The sequence below is a fragment of the Genypterus blacodes genome, unplaced genomic scaffold (assembly GCF_046128005.1).
Source record: "Genypterus blacodes isolate CSIRO-AG114 ecotype Tasmania unplaced genomic scaffold, CSIRO-AGI_Gbla_v1 ptg000058l_1, whole genome shotgun sequence".
Lineage (NCBI taxonomy): Eukaryota > Metazoa > Chordata > Actinopteri > Ophidiiformes > Ophidiidae > Genypterus > Genypterus blacodes.
Genome location: NW_027466870.1, coordinates 6003043 through 6018349, shown reverse-complemented (window position 1 = coordinate 6018349; position 15307 = coordinate 6003043). Strand labels below are relative to the sequence as shown.

The following is a 15307-nucleotide window of genomic DNA, read 5'->3' as shown; positions in this document are numbered from 1 at the left end:
CCGCCGCCGCAGCCAGCAGAGGTGCATCAGCAGACAGCGAGAGAGAGCGAGAGAGAGAGAGAGAGAGAAAGAGAAAGAGAGAGAGAGAGAGGACTGAGAAATCACAACAGCAAAATCTGAAAATTAAAGAGGATTTTTATCCCCCCTATTTTTACCCCCCGCTTGATTTCATTTTTTTCTTCTTTCTTCCTTTTTTGTGTTCACGGGACTGACTCCACGCCGAAGAAAGAGGAGACAAGGAGGCAAAGAACTGAAGAGAATCTGACCACAAAAAAAAAAGGACAGCGGCAAACAAGGCACCGAATCTGAACATGTTCGAAATCAGCCGAACACTCAACGCCGCTTTGTTGAGCAATGAGGTAAAGATGTTTGGATTTGCTAATTCCTCCTCACCTCACCTGTGTGCGTCTGCTGCCAACCATTCTGTGTCATGTGTGTTATCGTATGTCCGTGTGTGTGTATGCGTGCGTGTGTGTGTGTGTCTCTACACTTCTGTGTGTTCCCAGTCAGAAGACAGAGCGGATGATTGATAACAGCAGCTGTTTATTATATTTTCTCCTCACGACGGTCAGAGAGGAAGGATTGCTACGCTTCTCACACTCATCCTGGCTCGTGATAACACACACACACACATCTAGTAACCAGACTTTATATCCCCCCATTGTAACCAAACCAAGGTAGCTATCAAACCCATCATTGCTGTATACGCTTGTTGTGGACGAGCCCACCTGGGGTGATAATTGTACGTGTGCCTTCATGTGCACGTTCAATGCCATGTCTGTAAGTGCGGATGTGTATGCGCGTGTGGATGTGTGTGTGGATGTGCGTGTGTGTGTTTGTGTTCACACATGCATTTGTGTGAGAGCACAATGTTCTGTAATCCCCCTCTACCTCCTCTTTCTTTCTGTTTTCCCCGGCTCCCTCTTCTGTCCTTTACCATTTGCTCTGTCCTTCCTACCTGCTGTTCTCTCTCGCTCTCGCTCTCACTCTCTCTCTCTCTCTCTCTCTCTCTCTCTCTCTCGCTCTCTCTCTCTCTCTCTCTCTCCTCCCTCTCGCTCTCCCTCGCTCTCTCTCTCTCGCTCTCTCCCTCTCCCTCCCCTCTCCTCCCGTGTCTGTGTATGAGTGTGTGTGTTCTGTGAGCAGCATCTCAAGATGATGGCGAGGTACGGGCAGCTCTCGGGACTAGCAGCCAGTGGCGTGGGCTCCGTCCCTGAGACGCACTCGCCGCTATTTCCCAGGGATCTCCTGTCATCATCAGCCCAGCTGGGCTTCAGGTCACCCCTGGTAAGAGGATAGATAGACCGATGTATCTCCGTTTGTTTAATGAACACAGGCAGGCATTCTATCTAGAGAGGAAACAGGGAGAGGAGAGGCAGTCGGTGTGTGTGCGCGCCTGTGTGTGTGTGTGTGTGTGTGTGTGTGTGTGTGTGTGCGGGTGTGTGTGCATCTGTGCGTGAGTGAAGCAAAGGGCAGAAAGAGAGCAAATCAATTGTGAGATCCTGCCTGTATCCCCACTGGATTGTATTAGTAAATATTTACATTGTTATGTTTGTTCAATTACGGACGCCTACTCTGTCTTTAGCCTCTGCCAGTCAGTCTGTTATCAGGGGAATTAGAAGTGTTTGTACATGTGTGCACGCATGCTTCTGTGCGTGCGTGTGTGTGTCTGTGTGTGTGTGTGTGTGTGTGTCTGTGTGGGTAATATGTCTTCTTTGTTGTTTTTTGTGCAATTTGTCTGTGTCTGCGGCGTTTGCGGTTGTCTGTGTTTGCTTCTTGAAGATGAATCGCAACTGCAACGATAAAGTCAAAATTATTAGCAGCACGCCCACATTTTTTTACCACTCTGACACTTTTATATTTCAAAAGCCCTGAATCAAAGTGTCTGTAGAGTTGGAACAAAATCCACATCTGACGAGCAGCATTAGCAGAGGCAGCAGAGCGGCTGTAGATGTATATTGGATATGTTGAACTGAATTCAACTTCAGTTTGCCTAACGCATATGAAAGCATCGCTGTAAGAGAGTGGGGAGAAGAGAGGAAAAAGGGCAGGAGAAAACCCCGAGCGTTTAGGCAAAAAGCGGTGTAAGAAAATCCCTGACTCACCGCATTAAAGCAACATGAAGCAGTGGGTGTCTAATCCGCTATGGGCTTTTCGTTGGTTCGGCTTCTCTTCAAACTGGCTCAGATCCACACCCCAGAGTCTCCCGGAAGCCTTTCACATGCCACCGTCTCGCTCGCTGCTGACTGTACGCGGGGCTTCCGTCAACTGTATGCAAATAAGCGGATAGGATAAGGGGTGAAAACGTCCGCGAGGAGTTGAGCTTCACAAATGCTGTTTCCCCCCCCGTTTGTGCTTTGAATTCTCACTGAAGTTCAAAGGCGTTTCTGCAATGTTTTGTTCTGATTATACAAAATGACTGCATTTCCCATCGGCCGTGTGTGTGTGAGACTCTGAACACAACACTATCTGCTGTTTGCATAAAGCACAAAGCTGCTGGCCATTAATTATTTGTCCAAATCGCTGGAAATAATTAAGGGGATGTATTATTTAAATATGAATGACATCATTTTAACAGAGATACGGACCAATAACAAAGTTTAAGGTGATTATTGAGCTTATTAGTTAGTTGCTGGGTGGGACTTGATCATCAGAGGACTAATTATTATTTAATAACAGCACAGTGTTAAAAAAAAATGATACGCACAAAACAGCTTCAGACACACTTCTGAGTAACTGCATATACTGAGAATAGACACACACACACACACACACACACACAGTCACGTTCTGACAAAATGGGTTTGTAATGGTTCATTTCTGTGGTTTGCACATTTATCATGAATACGTGAGGCTGGTGATTAGGTGTGTGTGTGTGTGTGTGTGTGTGTGGGCGTGTGTGTGTGGGGGGAGGAGGGGGGGCGGGCATGTGTGTGTGTGTGTGTGTGTGTGTGTGTGTGTGTGTGTGTGTGTGTGATTACTCCGGTTAAAAAAGACCATCGTTATAGTGATTAATGGTGCCTTCATTAAGCACAGCAAGATCATTTGCATACATTAGATAAATGTGCTGGAAGATTCTCGTGGCTTCGGTGTGTAAAGCCTTAAAAGCTGAATTCCATTTTTTTTAACCCTCAGTAATATAAAAATACAATTCCTCAACGACAGTGAAACGATTTCTCTGTGTGTGTGTGTGTGTGTGTGTGTGTGTGTGTGTGTGTGTGTGTGTGTGTGTGTGTGTGTGCATCAGAAATGGTGGAAATGTTAAATAGTCTCATAAATCACATCATTTATTTTTTATTTTACCAAACGCATATGAAGAGCTGTGGTTTATTTTAATTGAGGCTGAATTAAACGCCTGCCTTTATAACTCCTAACACATTTCTTGCCTGCAGTAAAGTTTAGCGTGACCTCCCTTGGAAACGACGCGCGTGTGTAGCGTGTTTGCCCTTTTCCTTCTCCTCCCTGCATGCGCTCGCTTGTTCATTTGTAGGTTTGTTGTTTTTCCCGTTTTAGTCACGATTGTGGTCTTTGGAGTGTTAACACACAGCGAGTTTAAAGACGCTGATGCCATCTTAAAGAAGGAAAACACAGAATCTGATCCCGGGCACACGAGGAAGAGATTCAGCGTGCAACGGATGTCGAGGGATTTCAACAGATATTGCTGCAGATATTCTGTCACTAAAATGTAATTTTCCAAAAGCCCATATCTAAAAAGCCGCAGTGCACCATGCTTCAGAGCTGAATGTTGTTAATTTGTAGAAAGCTCCACTGATTACCCACTGCAGGCAGCTGCCGTTCTCTATGTGACACTGGGCTTTGTTTGACAACTGCAGTCTTTTCTATTTCAACATAAAAAAAAAGGGGGCTGCGTTTCAAACCTGCCTGAGGAGGTTCATCATCAGCAACAACAACAACAAACAGGCGAGAAAAGAGGAGAGGAGGAGAGGAGAGGGGGAACGCCACAGTCGCCAGCAAATGTATGCAGCCATATTAGCAGCCAGGAGATAGTTAGGGGTCATCTCTATTTCACAACAATGATTAGCTCCTTCCATCTGCCACTATGTGCTGCTTTCCCCCCCTCTCCTTGATTGCACTTTCTCTATATCCAGGAAATTAGTTCGTTTATGCTTCACAACCCTGCCGTCAAGTGAGACACAAACAGGTGCAGCAGGCTGAGCGATGCCACAGAGGGAGAAGCAGGCAGGCAGGCAGGCAGGCAGGCAGGCAGGCAGGCAGGCAGGCAGGCAGGCAGGCGGGCGGGCGGGCGGCGAGAGGGGGAGCAGAGACGGAGAGACGGGCAAAATACTGAGCCATCAGCTGAGACAATACAGGGCAGAGCAGGGAGTCAATGGAGGCTGATTAATACAGAAGTGAAATACACAAATGTGGAGTATTAAACCGTTTGTCAGGGAACAACCGCAAATGAGAAAAGTATTTATGGGAAGAAAAGCAGAGAGGAAGGCCACAATCGTCCTGTTATCTTCCATCTATCTGTCCTCCAGCTGCTTTACTTCACTGCAATTAACGCAGCACTTTTCATGGAGATTTATTTGAAATGCTTTGCTTTGGAAATACAATTGGATATAACGCAGCAGAACACACACCGTCCCTCCCAATGTGCCTCGTAAACTAAAGAATAGATTTAGTTTGATACAACACAGAGCGTGAAGTCTGTGCCCGTGTGCATCAGGACGCTTTTGCTCTCCATACCAGCGCATGTGGTGCGTCGGCTACAGGGAACACGGAGAGGCTGAGCGATTGGGGTGAGGGGGGACTGAAGGGTTTTGGTAGAGCGGTGGGTGTGCGCGTGTGTGTGTGTGTGGGGGTGTGTGTGTGTTGGCCACCAGTGCTGCAGGGGGGGCCTAGTGATCAGCAGCTGAGCCTGTGTCCCGCTGGGAGCCATCACTGCAGAATGGAGCAGGTGTCTGCAGGCTCGCTCACACACACACACACACACACACACACACACACACACACACGCGCGCATGCACGCACTCACACACACACTAAAGGAAGTCTCTTTTTTGCCACCTCTCCGTCTCTGCCTGCCTCTCCCTACCAGGCTGTATTTCATACCTCCAACCATGCGACTCACCCGGTCTGAACTGCTTCACATCACACATTAGCATTTTTTTTATTTTTTTTTATCATTACTTATTTCTCGTACCCTTCGGCCCTGTAGACGGGGACAAAACAAGGGCTGCATGTGGACGTGATCCATCAACTGCGGTCTATCTTCAGGTTATCCAGCTGCACCAACAGGAAACCACACGTCCAGCCAAAGGTCACATCTCTGACCTGTAACCTCACCTATAGGATAACAGGCGGAGCTGCTCGAGCACTATATTCAGATGTAGATGAAACTATGGATGGGCAGATCAGGCACTGAAACTTGATTCTAATGTTTCATTTTGAAAATTAATACGGCTCCTTAAAGCAGTCATTTCCATATTCTTTTAACCGAATGTACATCTGATAGAGAGAATATTAAGTAATGAAACGTCCGAGGGCATAATGGTGTAAAATAGGAGGAGCTCCTCCTTCTGCTCTCCCATCATGCACACACTGGCGCACAGCCACGCACGGGGGGGAAACGGCAAACGACTGAACCGGTGCCCACCTGCGGTAATGGCGGAGCGAAAGTGCAGCTTTGTTTGGAGTTATCGAGCTACACTGAACGGTATGGAGGCAAAATGCGACACACCTGGTGGAAGTGGTGGAAAGAGGAGAAGAGCGAGGGCTGTGTGGCTGCACAGTACACCTCTGTGGAGGGAGGGAGGCAGTGTTCTCAGCGGAGACGTGAAAGCAGGGATCACCGCTTATATCAGGAGAAGCAGCGTCACACAGTTCTAACCTGATGAATCGGCTTGGATGGGAGAGAAATCATGCAAGATCTGAACGCGTTACATCCATTCTGCAATCGTGGAGAAACTAATTAGAGTAACACACTGTTATCATTACACTAGCTGTTACACTGACAACGGCAAAACATCAATAAAACAATGCTAAACAACTCATCTTGTTAGTTTGAAAGACTAGCTCTGATAATAACTACCCCCCTCTGTTTGTTAGAGATAATAGTTTGTGCAGTTCTGTATTCTATATTCATGGTTGGCCTCTGAATGCTGCCTCCAGTCGGTAGATACGGAGCTGTGGTTCACCAGGTTGAACCAACTTCTAGTAACAATCGCTTCCTGCTGTTTATTTTTCTTCTTTAATTCAGGAAAAATCAAAACATTTAATTTTAGAGACAAATATGTGCTCTCACTTAGACTGTGGTTTTTATTATTATTATTGTTTTTGTTTTTTTACAGTGATTTCTCTTCTATTAAATGGAGGAAGAGGGAGAGAGTAATTGAATGGAGGAGAGAGAATTTGTGTCTAAACATGAAATCAGTGTTTTTTATCCACAGCCACTCCTTAAAGTCTAATGTCAATTTATATGCAAACTGCATTGGGAGAGTAAGCTGATGTGTGTGTACAGGATCAGGCCACAAAAGAGACATAAAAAGGTTAAGACAGATTTACTGAATTCATTATAAAAGCTGATATGAACGCACGTCAGCCGCTCACACCCTGACAAAGGAGGTATTAGCCGGTGGAAGCCCTTTGCTGACCTGTCTGTCTGCCGTAATCTCACCCGGGTGACAGAACCATCGGATGGAAAGGAACGTTAGGTCCATTTTCCCAAAATATATTTATATTAGACGCCGCTTTTTGAAAAAAACACCAATTTGAGATATCATACGGAACGCACGCCCATTTTGTAAGTGAAGACTCCTGACCGTATCTGGCAGCCATTTTAAGAGCAGGGATGTGAAGAAATGTGCCTTATTGTTGACAGCTCGGTGCCTGCTGATGTCGAGGTGACAAACGCAGCCCCATATGTGAGCGACTGTGTGTGTGAGTCTAGGATGCTGCCATGCTGATGAACAACGCTCCCCCAATCCCCTTCCACTCAGAATTGATGGTTTTAAAGCCAATGTGTTTTTATTGATTCACTAATTGCTGGGGATGAGGCAAAGTATCTGATGTCCCCATGAATAAATGATGTATGGCTGACTTGTGCATTAGTGCTGAGGAGGAGTGACCATCGGGTTTACAGAAGTTACCCACTGGCTCCTCGCAAACATACTGGACATTTGCATTCTGCATTTACGCTTTAGACGTGTTGTTGACAGGTGTGTATGACCATGATTCTGTCCAGGTCTGTAACTGTGTGATAGTTATGCATTCGCTTTTAAGAGTGGACGTAACAATAATTAGTTTTAAAGCGGGGTTAATATGCAACAACATCATTAGTCCTGCTAACTTTCCTGTCCTATTAATTATAGATGAATTCTAATAGCAGCAATCAGGTTGAAATGATTTGCAGTGGCATTTTTCTACAGTAACCTAATCACAGGAAGAGACATGTACACGTACTGTTTGTGTGTCTGTGTGGATGTCATAGATGTAATTGGACCTTTTGTCTTTTTTTCTTCCTCTTCTAATTGGTTTATGTGCTCATGCATGCAAACAGACAGAGACAGGAAGAAATGGAATATACCATATAGAATAAACTAGACTAGCATGAATCTAAATGTCTTTATAAGCCTCATCTCCAATAAGCTAAATGTTTCATCAACATCCCATAATAAGTGAAACGTGTGTGGCAGTATGAAGGCATTTAAAGTGAAATCTGGGGCAGTCTTATTGTGCACTGCCCACTTGCTTTTCATCACGCATGAGGAGAAAGAGTGGTTAAGCATTTCCAGAGCTTGGTTTGTGCAGTGTGGGCATGTTTTGGTCCACAGTGCCACAGGACAGCCCTGAGAAAGACTCGTTTCATTCACTCGCCTCATTTCTAAAAGGTTATATCCGATCAAAAGCCAATGTGCAGCCAAGTTTGAAGCGTCATGCAGACGGCGGGTGGCGCGATAGTGGCTGACGTCATGAGGAGGTTCTGGAAGGTAGGGAGGAGGGATGTAGAAGGGGATACGTGACCGTGGCGTCTATGGAAAGAAATTAATAAATAATATGATTACACAAGCCTGGAAATGAGCAGCGGTCAAAAGAATCTCAAGTAGGCAGCATTATGTGATTTATGCTGTGTGTGTGTGTGTGTGTGTGTGTGTGCGCCGAGCGTTGGGGGGCTGGGTGGGTGTCGTGATTAAAGCCTCCACCAGATGGACCACAGCCGTCCCCCTGTGAGCATGGATGTACCCCAACCGGGATCAAACACTAAACGGGCTGCCACCCGCACGTCCCTGAAGCCCTCCGCCGCTCTATACCCAATGACCCAGCACACCACATCCTGGCCAACGCTTCATTTCCCAATTGCATTCTAAACGATACATTTGCGAAAGCATAAATGATAGTTATGGGTGAATTCAGTCGTATAATGGCGATTGTATATGATGACAATCTACAGCGAGCTATAACTCCAGGGTGGATCTGTGAGGTGCTGGGCTGCAGAAGAGGATGCAGGCTGAAGTTGAATGTCACCCCAAGCTGTGGACCACTCTGTTGTCCAAATGGACACTAATCCACCAGAGTCCTGTAGAGAATACACTCTGAGTGCCAGGACACATGCCAGACTCAACAGCCCATGCAGAGCCGGCCTCTCTGGGCACCTTCACAAAGCTCCTCTCATTTGTATTCGGCTATATCCTAAAAGACCTTCGTTATCTCATTAGAAGCGTTTCTGCTTAATAGAATTGCTTCAAATGTATATTTTATTGTATCATCTGTTGGTGATGGTTTATAGACGGCCATTTAACTTTTTTTTGCACAAGACAAAATGACATTCAAGGAATGGCAACATAACCAGCCGTCCCTGCTCCATCCTCAATTTAATCCTCCACAAAAGAGAAGTGTGTTTGTGTAGAGTTTACATACAGATTGAACAGACCTTCGACTGCTGCTCCACACACAGACACAGTGTTCAGCCTCAGCTTTCAAACAGCCCCTGTCACATCTCCGCAGTCTGCAAAGCTCCCGCCATACCAAACAGCTTTGAATTAAAGTGGGAGACAAGCGTCTGTGACAAATGCAGCGCAGCCTCGTTCCAGGATCGGCATGAAGAATTCATTCCTGATCTGAGGGGCTTCCACACAGGAGAGTGACACAGGCAGGGGTTAAGCTGACGGTGTATCACACACACTGACACGCAGGGAGGAGGGTGGAGGAGGAAATCTCTAACTAGATTAGATACATTTGTCTAAAAGGCTTGTTTCTAATAAAAAAAAGGGTTTGGGTCGTTTTGGTGAACAGCACGCAGACAAAATCAAGTTGACTTTTAGTAATCAGTCAGTATTTTTACATGCATGCTGTCCTGAGGTTAAGGCAAAGTAAAGCACAAATGGTGACTAGTTGCTCAGTAGGCATGTGAGGGGACAGAAGCCAGGTGAGTTCATGCTTACAGACTCTGATTATGAGACAGAATGACTCATTTATATGCTTGGGTAAATTGATTTGTAATGGCATGACCGAGTATGAGAGTAAGAACGATTTATGTCTGTTTCAGTCTAATTATGCCGTTTAAATACATTTGAATAAGTCAATAAATTGCCTAAATCCAAAGATGATGCCCTTTTGAAGTAGTAGTCATTTGGTCAAAGGAGGAAACAGTCATTTCAGTTTGTTGTTGTTTAAATTTGGACTTGTGTGCTGTCAGAAAATGGTTGTTTTCATTCATATCTATGAAACGAGAGGCGAAAGTGTGTCATTTGAATTTAAAATGGCAGTGATACTAGTTGTTGCGTGTAGGCGGAGGTCTGTGCTCTTGGAATGACACGTTTTGCAGGTCTTTGTTCCGTGCCGCTGTGGAAGTCGAGGCGCATTTCCCTGTGATTCTGCCAAGACGATAGCAGCACGGCAACCTGGATGTATCATGTCCTCCCAGGCTAATTTAACATCACAGCTGTCAGTGGTTTACTTAAGGTGCTACTGCGGCGATTTTGCACCTCCCACACAAGGACATCAGTTTCCTCTTGGGAACAGCTTTTGTGGCAGAACTGCACCCAACTGTTCCCTTCCATTATCAAATTGTCAGATCACCATGGTACAGACTGCACTGTTTTTAAAGGGAGAGAAAAGAGGTGATTTGATTGAACAGATCTGAACCATTTCCCTGGAGTGAAGCAGGTGCGCTGTGTGCCTCTGACGGTGAAATTACTCCCCAAAAAAAATCAGAGCACACTGTATGATCTGGTGAAAATAAAGCCCCTGGTCTTAACACTATGAGCAAACAATAAAAGAAGTCCACTGAATCTAAAGCGCCCGATCTCTCTGAGATACAGCCGCGTCGTGTTAATAGCTGTCTGGCGTCTGGGATGTCAGTGATGTTGAGTATGTTGCTGGGCAGGGAGACGGGGCGATTTGAAGGAAGTGACTCCCATTTGTTGATTGTTACCGGTAAAGGGTGGACACCTGCCAGGGGAGAGGCGATCATCAGTCCCGGGTTGCTAGAATGCTTCCACTGCCAGAACTTCAAGAGAGGATCTAAATCAAAACCCTTCAAGGGCAAATAAAAAGGGCCTAAGCTCAGGGCTGCAGCATACTAAGTAGGAGAGTCTTTGCTATGAAATGCATGAGACCGCATACGGTGCTGTGGTGATCTCCATCCAAGCAGCTCCTTTGTTCTCTCTCGCTGTTATTCCACTTTGTTATTAATTCCCCCTCTCTGCTGTTGCCACACAGTGTAAGGAACATCGTTTAGGTTCATGTTTTGCATTCTATGTTCTCGGATATTTAAAATCACTTGTGGTTAATTTACTCTGCAGCCGCCTGGCAATTCAGCTTCACAACACAAGTTTCCCCCCCTGTTCTGGTTAATAATCAAGGTATTTTCTTTCAACACTTTTAGGTAACACCTCTGCTGGCATCTTCACTTCTGCTCCTTTAAATAGAAGTCTTATTATGCAGAGTGAAACATAAGACAAGTGTTGAGACATTGCATCTGACAGTTAACAAGACTCAAACTGAGAGCACCCGCAATTATCACTGCCTGCACACTGCATATTCAAACCTGCTATACTGCGCCAGCTATTCTTTACCTGCTCTTTCACACTTGTTATTCCACATACAATGCACCGCTACCAGTACGCCTTGTGCATAAATGGTATTGTGCCTGCCACACATTAAATCTAGGAAACCGCAAACTGCAGTGAGACAGCAACACAACCTTGCTTACTTGTGATTTATTTTTTTTCAGGGCGTGGCATCAGTATAGCAGTGTGAGTTTTTATGAGCGTGCTGCTGGAGAACCCTGAATGTGTGTGAGAGGGAGAATTGAGAAGAAGAAGAATACACAGCACGCGGTTAATCCATTAAGGTCTCTGACTGGGAGGGAGGAGAAGCAAGGCAGGGCAGCAGGAGTTCATCTGCTCGCTGTGAATTAGCATGCTGGATGCACGGGAAGGAAGCAGACGCAGAGTCATCGTATTGCGCACTTCAAGACTTTAACAGGGTGTGTGCCTGTGTGTGTGTGTGTGTGTGTGTGTGTGTGTGTGTGTGAGCGTTCTGTATGGCTCTCGGTCTGTATGCCGTGTCCGTGTGTGCACAGGTGCATGTACTACACTGGTGTGAGTCGGAGCAATCACTGAGATGGCATTTCAATTTGCTGACGGCACGACTGGCTGTTCTGGGTTAAAGCCACAAAAGCTTTTTATCTTTCACAGCTCTGGATGGAACGATATATCATTTACCTCCTCAAACACAGCCGAGCATCATTCACCAGCCCGGGAAAAAGGCCGGTAACGCGTGCAATCAGCACCGTGCACTTTTGGGGCAAAGTCTAACAAAAAACGGGAAAGCGATGTCATAGAAAAGTCTGAAATGATTCATCCTCTTTCTCTCATTACCTTTGATTACGTCTTTGACATTTACACAATGATGCTTCATTCATTGCTGCATTGCATTTTATTCACTAAGCGACACAAAGCTTCGGCGGGGAAATGCCAGAATAATAAGCGCACGGCACTATCGCCTCTATCCAGGCAGTAAAATATCTCAGCGTGAATGCCCTTGGTAGAATATCTCCAACCACTCCCTCCATCTGCCCATACACAAGATTATAATGCACAGCGCGCACGCTTATCTAGGACATAGCAGCAACATGGTTTGTGTCAGCATAGCAAACTACATGCGGACAGCCTCATAATACACAACTGGGGGGAGCAGATTGTGTTTGCAGCTAATTCAGTGAGTAGCAGCAGTCACATTGGAGGCTCTGTACAGAGGAGCGGTGTCCTTTAGTGGAGTGAAATGACACACCGGCCGGGACGACTGTGAGGGAGAGCGTTTTCATTTTCAAATCACATTGTCATTTACAGCAAAGGTTATTTGGATCATAATACACAGAGAGAACACAACCTCGTTATTTCCTCCCTACGCCGTCCTTGATGAGAAAGAAAGCCTTCGTTCTCGGCCCTCACTTCACAGCCGCCGCGGTTAAAAGCGACGCGGCGTTCAAAGAGCAAAGTACTCGCGCATTTCCAGCCGCCCCTCGCCGCCGCCGCCGCTTCCCGCTTCCCCTAACTTACATTAAGGAATTAAAAAGTGAGGATAGAAACATGGTTGGGAGAATGTTAGAGGCAGCCAGGCGGATAATGATTTCCTGACTTCGACCCAAATGGATGAATAGGCCAGAAGAGGAGAGGACGGGCGAGGAACGGAGGATTTTGTAGCCTATTCTTTCCCGTTATGCATTATTTTGTTACAAAGGATCTTTCTTTGTGTTTCCTTCAACTTTGCTCTCCCTGCGTTTCATTATGAGAAGAATGATCTCCACAAATCTCCAGAGTTGTATCCTCACTACGTGTGCCAGCATAGTTCTGTTTTATCTTAAACAATAGTACGCCTGTTCACTCCCCTGCCCGCCCGCACGCCTGTGTGTGTGTGTGTGTGTGTGTGTGTGTGTGTGTGTGTATGTGTGCCCTCACATGTGCACCTCAGCACCGCGCTCTGGCCTAATTGAGGGTGTAGGGAGAATTCTCATTAGTATGTCAGACGCGCGGTTCCGTTGCACTACCGAGCTAGGTGTAGTCAACCAGACAGGTGGAGAGGTCAGGGGTGAAGTGGAGAGACGGGGGGATTTATTCAGCACTCTCTCTCTCTCTCTCTCTTTCTCTGCCCGAACTTGTCTTATCGTGCTTTCCTTCCTCATTTCAAGTGTGAATCATGGCGGAGGGTGGGGGCTCATTGGTTGACATTCACAGTTGTATACGTATGTGATATAGTATCTACAGTATATACATAAATCATATTCAGAATAGGTATTTATATAAATATGAGGCCCATGGTTTACATCAGCCAGTGTGTTTGACGTCTCTTATGACAGAGCTTCAGTGAAGGGAGGGAGTTACAGACGGCATCAAGGAAACTATATTCTCAGCAAAAGGCAAACAAAAGTTGAAACTATACATTGAGAGTTCTATGTTGTGGAAAAAGTAACCATGACTCCAGTATGAACCATAACCATTTGCCATTAGAGCTGGAGACTCAGGGGAACTTTGAGTGAGCCATCATGGTCACCTTCCATGATGTTGACCGTCCAGATCAAATGTGCTCACATGTCTGTCTGGAGCCGAGTGAGGCAGAGAGATCTCACCGGGCTTAATGGACTTCCACCAGTTACATTAGCTCTGCCAGGCCTCACACAGCCTCGTGCTCATTGAATCAAACCAGCATGAGAATAACTTGATGACTGCCTCTCACTGCTGTTAAACACAAAGGAAATACATGTTGGGAACCCGGTGATGTTTTGATCGCTTGTCTGGCAGGATAAAGACATTACTGGTGTAAAAGCATTTGGTACAAAGTCGTCGGCAGAAGGCATGTGGACGTGTCAGAGCTCATTGTGTGGGCTAATATGTGTGTGTGAATCTGTTTGTATGGTTAAGTGCATGTATGTATAATGTGCAATTATGTTTCACTGTACATATTTTTCTCTTCAGTTCACGCATGTAGGTTTACGAATGTGTATGTGTGCGTGCGTGTGCGTGTGTGTACCCATATATGAATGCACCTGAGTTACAGGAAGCAAGAGCTCCCTCTTCTTGTGTGCCTGAGGTACAGTAGAGGCCAGCTGGACAAAGTCAGCTCTGCTGCTGGGCACAGAGATTTGGCCTCTGTTAAATATTTATTGTAAATGAATATATTAATGAAGATTATGTGTCTGAAAAAATAGTGGATTATTATGCCCTATAGCTCCTAATGTGATTTGGCGAGAAGCTATAAATAATGTGCAATTAATCTTATGACTGCATAAGAGTTGTTTTAACCCTCCGTCCGATCTGAAGGTATAAGGGAGGATAGCACGCTTGAAGGACTCATTTATATGAATTACTCGAGCCCATCATAGCATAGGGATTTGATCATAGCTGGAGGAGAAGAGCTACGCTGATGTTGGGTGGAGGTCTACACGCAGCAGGGGACACACACACTGCAGCAGTAATGCAGATATCTACGTGGCTAATGACAAAAGCACACGAGATCTGGCTCCTGAGCACGCCGCTCTAAAATACGCTACAACGCTACAACGCTACAACCCGGAGCGCGAGGGAGCGGCCGTGCTGAATCTAACACGTCATTCATAAGTGTCAGGTGTTGTTCGGACCATATGTTGTAGATACAGATGTGCGCGTGCGGACGTGAAGTGAAGTCACCTCGCGCTCGTCTCCTCGTGCCTCCTCGGTTCTTCCCACGTCGAGGGAACCGCGCGAGCCTCTCTCTCTCCCATCCGCGAGCGCACCGCCCCGTCCGCATCTCCTGGCAGCCAATGAGAGGCCGCGCGCGAGGCGACTGGACGTTCCATAAAAGGCTTGTTTGGGGAAAGGTGGTGCGCGCTGTAACACATACACACACACACACATACGAGGGTGAATATCGAGTCCCGCCGCGTTGTTTAGTTGTAGTTTCACCCACAGCGGCGCGTTTTCTCCCTGCGAAACTCTCCCACACACCCACGGCGTCGCTTCCCGGAGCTTTTGGTCCCGTGACTCACTCCATCCTGCTCCGCGCCGGTTCATTCATCTACTCTGACACGCTGCTTGCCGCTGCTGCTCCGCTTGTTGTCGGCTGACTGGACCGGCTTTTGCAGCACTTCCGTCGATTTCATCCGCCGTGAGCGCCGCTTTCATCCCCGCAAACTGCAGCCCGGAACCAGAATGGTCATGGTGAGTGAGGGCGCAGGTCGTCTGTTGTTGTCCTTCTGTTTGGTTGTGTTTCTGACCCGGCTGGGCTTTGACGCTATGTACCCGCAGCACGCAGACAGGTGACGTTATAACGCGTTAGAGGTAAATATAACATTCATATAGGCTACAGG

General features: G+C 46.4%; 1 protein-coding gene across 1 annotated transcript in view; it reads left to right on the top strand.

Annotated features, from left to right (window-relative positions):
* Positions 1 to 311: 311 nt before the first annotated feature.
* elavl4 (ELAV like neuron-specific RNA binding protein 4) overlaps positions 312 to 15307 on the top strand; it is a 64455-nt gene continuing 49459 nt past the window's right edge. Inside the window, exons 1-2 of the mRNA XM_076153266.1 lie at positions 312 to 359; positions 1144 to 1284. Of these exons, the coding sequence (XP_076009381.1) occupies positions 312 to 359; positions 1144 to 1284 (189 nt within the window). The remainder of the gene's footprint in view (positions 360 to 1143; positions 1285 to 15307) is intronic.